Source organism: Leptonychotes weddellii, unplaced genomic scaffold (genome assembly GCF_054177405.1).
Source record: "Leptonychotes weddellii isolate Sample4059 unplaced genomic scaffold, ASM5417740v2 HiC_scaffold_11149, whole genome shotgun sequence".
NCBI lineage: Eukaryota > Metazoa > Chordata > Mammalia > Carnivora > Phocidae > Leptonychotes > Leptonychotes weddellii.
This window is the reverse complement of record NW_027688969.1, coordinates 91-6,992: the sequence shown is the minus strand read 5'-3', so window position 1 is coordinate 6,992 and position 6,902 is coordinate 91. Positions and strand designations below refer to the sequence as shown.

The window sequence follows — 6,902 nt, the reverse complement described above, 5'->3', positions numbered from 1 at the left end:
CCCATTTCTTGATTGGATCATTTGTTCTTTGGGTGTTGAGTTTAAGAAGTTCTTTATAGATTTTGGATACTAGCCCTTTATCTGATATGTCATTTGCAAATATCTTCTCTCATTCTGTTGGTTGTCTTTGAATTTCTTTGTCAACCTACAACCAAGTCAGGCAGCAGATCTTGGTCTTTTTTTTTTGGTAAGCATCTGTTGTTCCCACCATTCCTTAACAATTCTTATAGTCACCACCTTATTTCACCTTTTATCATCTCATTTTTGGTTTATCATAACTTCTTAACAACAGTTCTCATTTCCAGTCTTTTTATTTTTTTAAATTTTATTATGTTATGTTAATCACCATACATTACATCATTAGTTTTTGATGTAGTGTTCCATGATTCATTGTTTGCGTATAACACCCAGTGCTCCATTCAGTACATCCCCTCTTTAATACCCATCACAGGCTAACCCATTTCCAGTCTTTTTAAAAAAGATTTTATTTATTTATGAGAGAGTGAGAGCATGAGCGGGGTGGGGGGTGGGGTGAGGGAGAAGCAGGCTCCCCACTGAGCAGGGAGCCCCATTCGGGGCTCAATCTCAGGAATTTGGGATCATGACCTGAGCCGGGGCTCAATCCCAGGGCCCTGGGATCTTAACCAACTGAGCCACCCAGGTGCCCCTCATTTGCAGTCTTGATGCCTAACTGCATCCCAGCTCCAGTCCATTTTGCACATTGCCACCAGATTATTTTTCCTTTTGTCAAAAATGTCCAGTAACTCCCAGGATATGTCAGGGTATTTCAATCTCAGCTGGGGGTTTGGGATCTCTCCCCAAATTGCCTCACCCTTGATTTCCACTTTTTTCTCTCATCACTTCTCTTCTGACAGCTTCCATTTCAGGCAAATTGATTACCTTCTTACTCCAGGAACGGATTTCCCACCTGACTATCTTCAAACCATTTTCCCCACCTGAAATCTCTTCTGTGTTTTTTCATGCTGTCCCTTCAGAGCCCAGCTTAAAGCTTTCTAGCAACTTCTTCATTTAACCAGACAGCATATATTTGACAGTGAACATATGCCCAGGTGCTATTAGTAATCCTTTTGTACTTATGTACCTTACCTCACCAGCTAGATTTAAAAACATGAGAACACTTTTTTTGTCGGTCAAAACATACAACTTTATTGATGATACACAAATGAAGTCTTTGGTGGATAAATTCAAGTCAAAACAAATGACAGAAGTGTAGGCTATTTCGATGGACAGGTTCACTGTCAGTTCACATAGAGGAACCAGTAAAAATATTTCCATTCGAGCAGCACGATTAAAGTCACAAATGTGTTTTCAGTACAAGAGGACTATTTATTTGGTATTCATAAAATGGTTCAGCTTAAAGCTGGAGACTGTCACAGATAACATCATTCTGGATGATACATTATTCAAAACTGGCAGCTGAAAGGATCCCTTTATTACATGAACAAGTGGAAAAGCAGTAACTTTCAATTTTCATTGCTTCCAGACTGGAAAATCAAGAAATTTCTTCAAGTCTTTTGAGAGCACATAGCCAATCAGAATTTGTCCACTAGTTTTATAACCTTCACTTTCACCAAGAGGTCATGGTGATCGGCTAAGGCTCGAATTTTCTTAACGCAGACTCCAGATGTAGTGCATAAGTAAAACAGGGAACCTTTATTGAATTCTCTGTAGTTGAATACTTCTGCTCTGAGATTGTCATAGATGATCTCAAACAGAGTAAGGGCATTAATAAGAATTTCTGATTCCACATAAGAATTATAAAGGGAACTAAAGGACGATGGCACTTGGGTGCTGAGCAGTTTTTTTAACATATCTGGATTTTCAGCAAAATTCGAAAGTATTTTCAAAATCTCAACCTTGATTTTTCCACCTCCCTGAGACAGCAAACGGAAAAAGTTTGCAATGGAGTTAACAAGCAGGTGCTGGTAGTCATTGGTAATAGTCATGTTTGTTAAAAATTTTAGTCCAACTACCTGTACTGCTGAGTTCAAATTGGAGGCCATGATATCATCCATCACTTTATTCATGTATACCTGAAGTCGGCCCTGATTTTCATAGTTCTCACTCAGGTTATTCATGGCCATTAAGGCTTTTTCCTTAATGTGGGGATCAGTTTTGTTGATCATGTTTGCAATAATTGGGAGGCCTCCCAATTTGCGAATTGTGTCTTGGTTGCATGAATAATTGGCATTGTTGCTCAGAGTGAGCAAAGCTACCTGTTGGATGAAAGGATCATCCGATTTCTGAAGCAAAGCAAGGACTTTCCTGAGGTCTCGGACACCGAGAATCTCATCTATTTCATAAGGAAAGGGGCGCTTCTGCATGGGAACAGGTCTCCTCCCTCTCCCTCTCTGCTGGGTTTCAGGCTCAGAGTCTGACTCCGACTCTGTGTCAGTCCACCCGGACTCCCCTTCCTCAGAATCGGGGACCTCTGCCAGGAAAGCCTGTCCCCCATTAGCAGAGGCTGCAGCAGCCGCTGCAGCCCCATCCCCAGGGCGGAAGCCCAGCCCCAGTTCATCTACTTCCACCTTGTTTTTCTTGCCCTTGCCCTTGCCCCCAGTCCGAGACCTGGTTCCCTTGGCTCCACCTTTGGGTACAGCTCCAGTCGCTGACCCAGCCTTGGGTATAGCGCCGGTATGAGCCCCAGGGGTCGCTTTCTTGGAGGGTGCTGCTGTTCTGGGGGATCCTGAAGTCCCAGGAGCCTCTGCAGCCCCAGAAGGCACTGGCGCGGCAGGAGGGGTTGCGGGTACAGGAGCCTCCGCAGCCTCTGCAGCTGCTGCCGCCTCGGTAGGCGCTGGCGCCCCGGGAGGCACCGCGGGCCCCCCGGGGGCCTCTGCTGTGCCAGGGGCTTCCGGCAGCTTGGGAGCCCTTGCCACTGTGGGGGCCTCTGCAGCCACGGAAGCCTCTGCCTCCCCGGGGGGTGATGCCATTGAGGAAGCCGCTGTGGCCCCGGCGACTGGTTCAGCCTTAGGCCCAACCCCTGACCCTTCTGCCTCCTGGACCTGATTTCCGGCCCCACTCTGAGCCTCAGCACTGGGTGCAGCTGCGGCCACTGCCTCAGCGCCAGCTGCGTCCAGAGCAGAGGCTTCATCCTGGGCCCTGTCCTCTGCCTGAGTGCGGACTGGGGTTGGAGGACCGAATCCCGGCCCCAGGTCAATGGTGAATCCGGCCCTTAGTCCGGCTCTAGCCCTGGCTCCAGTCCCAGCCACAGCCCTGGTCTTGGGCTTGGCCATTCTCTTCTTTGTCTGGTTTCTTCCCCTGGCATATTTGTAGACACAGTACCAGGCACTAGCTCCAATCACTATCCCGGCCGCGACGCAGCCAGCGTCTCGAACTCGGCTCATGGTGCAGCTGGAGTAATTCTCTGATCCAGGGCGTGGAGCTGGCTTGCCTAAACGGGATGTGTGCACGTCTGGGCGAGGCACTTCCACTCAGGCTCACAGGTTTTCCCCAGGCTGCAAGCCGAGCACGACCTGGGAGAAAGAACAGAAATGGGACTTAAGGCTCTGGCTCACTTTGTGCTTAAGCAGGCCTACGTAGAGGAGAGCTTGGAAACAGAATGCTTGGTGAGTGAGCTAGTACCCAGACACAGGACCCAGGCTGTCTAAGGTTTTCTATACCTTCATCCCTAGCTGGCCCTACCCAATGCCAATACACAATTTCCCAGCCCCTAAATGGGGGATGAGAGGCAGTACAGACATTAGGAAAGCTGGTGAAGGGCAGGAAAAACAGCAGAGACCCCAGATGTTGCTCTGATCCTCCCCCCACCACAGGCACCCCCAAGGGTTCCCAGATGGTGCTCATGCACATACCAACCTGCTGGGAGCAGGAGCAGTTAACTTTTTTCCACCAGGCTTGTACTTGTGCAGGGCCCCCAATTCAGACAGACCTGCAGACAGAACCCAGAAAGGGTGTTTTGGGGTCTTTGGTAGATGGATTCCATTTCCTTTCCTGATTTGAATCCTTATGGGCCAAGTTCTCCCCTCTCAGGGATCTCTTTCCCTCCTTAACCCTTCCTCCTCAAACCAGTAGTTAAGAAGGCGGATGCCACACCCCTTTCTCTGCACCAAAAAGGACAAGCCCGAGGCAAGGGTGTCTTGTAAAGAGGGAGAAGATGGGGGGAAGAGGAGCCTCTGGTCCCAGACTCTGCTCTGGTTTCTGCCATACCCACACCAGGGCTTCCCAGACAGTTCCCACCGCCCCCCCACCCACTGACCTCCAAGGATTCAGGGCTGTTTCCTCTTCCTTCAGTTCAGTGAAAGCTTCATCCTAAGGACAGACTGAAGGGCAGAAATATAGACACCAGAGGTTGGAGACTGAGAGCCCGGTGGATGGAGACCCAGCACCCAAGTCCCCATAATTGCCTTCTAGCATTCGCGTACCAGAATGACAACCTCTCAATTCCCTCAACTCTTCTTACCCCTCCCATCCCACACCAATCTCCCCCCTCCTGCGCAGACTCCCCAGGCACTCAACCCCTCCTTCCTTTGGCCCCGCCCCGCCCGTCCGCCATTTCTCCGGGACACACAGCCACACCCCTTCTCCTGCACCGAAGCGGGAGGGGCGGGGCGAGGGTGCAGCAAAAGCTGGATGGGACGCGGGATGAGGGATTACTGCCCAACAATCCAGTGTCTTCCTCCCATGACCACCCGTCCTTCAGTCCCCAGCCCCCAGACCTAGCATAAGCCTACAGAACAGGGGCCCCGATGTCTGACCTTTCGGTTCGAGGGTCGTGATTTTCCACTGTTTCTCCGTTCTGGGCTCCGCCTCCCACCCCCCCACCCAAATGCCCTAATAACCGCCATGTCTCCCTCCAGCGTACCAGAACTCCTTTTCCAGGACTGAATAAACGGGGGTGAAGGGCTGTGTGGGTTGGAGGTGTCTGGAAAGCAGTCTGGGAGTTAGCACAGCGGTTTAATACCAGATTCTCTCAGGGTCCCCCCCTCCTGTGAAGCCCAGACAGCGCCAAACCCGCCATCTCCCCTCCAGAGGCTGGCACACCCATTTTCCAGCACCCCCAAAGGACAGGGGGCCGGCCGGGGTGGGGGGGGGGGAGAAGGGAAAGTGGAGAGGTGGTCGGGGGAGGTATCAGCAAAGTGAGAGTGAGAGTGAACGGGCCGGGCCGGCTTGTTTCCAAACTGCGTCCCCTCCGGTCACCCTTGCCCAACCACCCCGCTGGCCTTATATGCGCTGCCACGTTTATTTCTCTTCCCTCCTCCTCTCAAAACAGGACGGGATGTGGGGTGCGGGGCCTGAGTGTCAAAAACAAAACCAGAAAACACTGTCTGGGAGAGGAAGTAAGCGGATTCTCCGCAAGTATATCCGAGTCTTTAGGTTCCCCCCCTCCCCGCCGCCCACCAAAATGAGCTGCGACTGAGCGCGGGGATCTGGAAAGCCGGCCAGGAGCGGGCGAGGCAGAGGCACCCGCGGCCTCAGACTCCCGCATCTCTGAGCTACCCCTTTCAGGAGTGCCAGGCTATGCCCACCCTCACACCCACCTGCCCGGATCTGGGGGAATTTTCTCCTCCTCCTCCTCGCCTGGGTTAAACGCACGGCAGTGCGCAGCGCAAGAGAGCTGGTACCCAGAGGAGGACGGAGGACGGCAGTCAGGGCTTTAAGTACCTTTGCCCACGTCAGCTCCTGGTCACGTGAGAGCTGCATCGCCAGTAAGCGTGGGTCCCCAATTTCCACTCCCACCGAGAGCATGAGCCCCCTCCTTTAGCCCCACTCCCACCTCACCCCACCACATCAGGTCCTGTCGCTCAATTTTTTTTTTTTTTTGTCTTTGTAGTCCCAGAGGCCAAAAGTAGCCCCTTCTCCCTGTGTTAGAATTTGCCTTTTTCTAGATACCGGGATGGGATGCATCCTCTTGGAGGGCTATTGGCAAGTTTTACTTTTTTGTGTGTCTTTCATTCGTTTCATTCTTTCCTGGGCAACTGGACACTCTCCCTTCGCTCCACCTTCAATCCCCCATCCACTGGTGCCCACCGTTTCCCTTGCAGTTGGGCCCCTGTTCCAGTACAGGTAAGAGGCAGAGTGTCAGAAACGAGACAAGGAGTGGGAATGGGGTCTGTATTTTTGTAACACTTCTCCGATTTGTTTTTAAAGAGATCACCACCCTTTATTATTACAGGAGGAAAATACCACAGTGTGGGAAGCAGCAACAAAAACGAGCTGCATGGTTTATAGAGATTTCCCACTAATATTGGAAGGCACCATTAATTTTAGTTAATTTTTACCACACAGAAAATGAATTCTATTGGCCCCATAGGAAATAGTTTTCAAAACATGCCAAGGTATTTGAACATCTAAAAATGGAATTTTCCTCAACAAGATAAGCATATTTTCATGTGATCTGTAAATTGATCCATGGAGAGATGTTCAGTTGTCCAATCTTATTTATTTTGGACAAATAATATCCTACTTTTTCTCCTTCTGGGACAGCTTTTAAGTTGGATAAATAAACGATCCTGTCTTGTTCTGTTAGAGAAACACATTTATTTAATGTTCCCAAACCATTGCTGACTGCTGTGTGAACCTCCTGTAATTTGATGGCTGTAACCATGACAGTTTTGAACACCTGTCCCTGGATTAGGTTCCAGTTTTGTGATTCAGCTCCAGGCAAAAAGAAGATCTGTTAGGCCAAGGAAAGGACGCAAGTGAGGGATGCAGAGATGGCCAAATTCCCCCTGTTTTGTCAACGGTGGGGGAGGTGCTGACCCTCCACCTCCTCCCATATTCCACAGCCTCTTATTCCCTGCATTCAGCCACTTGACTCTGTCGCTCGCTCTAAAAGTACACATGGACAGGTGACCAAGATGGCAAACGCCACCTTTACTCAGGGGACCAACTTGAGTCACTGTCTCTGGCTTCTTCCCTTT

The 6,902-nt window shown here is 50.2% G+C and overlaps 1 protein-coding gene across 9 annotated transcripts; it reads right to left on the bottom strand.

Moving 5' to 3' along the window:
• Positions 1-1,121: 1,121 nt before the first annotated feature.
• On the bottom strand, positions 1,122-5,668 carry ARMCX2 (armadillo repeat containing X-linked 2). Of its 9 annotated transcripts, none has more exons than XM_081809578.1 (5): positions 5,520-5,621; positions 4,737-5,273; positions 4,238-4,301; positions 3,838-3,910; positions 1,122-3,494 (listed from the first exon to the last, which is right to left on the bottom strand). In XM_081809578.1, exon 5 carries the CDS (start codon positions 3,363-3,365, stop codon positions 1,554-1,556), a length of 1,812 nt encoding a protein of 603 aa, XP_081665704.1. In that variant the 5' UTR covers positions 3,366-3,494; positions 3,838-3,910; positions 4,238-4,301; positions 4,737-5,273; positions 5,520-5,621; the 3' UTR covers positions 1,122-1,553. The 9 variants fall into 9 exon arrangements, with proteins under 9 accessions (XP_081665704.1, XP_081665706.1, XP_030888680.2 ...); XM_081809580.1 differs by having other exon boundaries at positions 4,844-5,273; XM_031032820.2 differs by having other exon boundaries at positions 4,844-4,903; positions 5,520-5,615.
• Between the last annotated feature and the right edge of the window lie 1,234 nt (positions 5,669-6,902).

What these genes read in the sequence shown, in the direction of transcription:
- ARMCX2 (XM_031032818.2), bottom strand. Translation starts at nt 3,365, where the DNA reads ATGAGCCGAGTTCGAGACGCTGGCTGCGTCGCGGCCGGGATAGTGATT.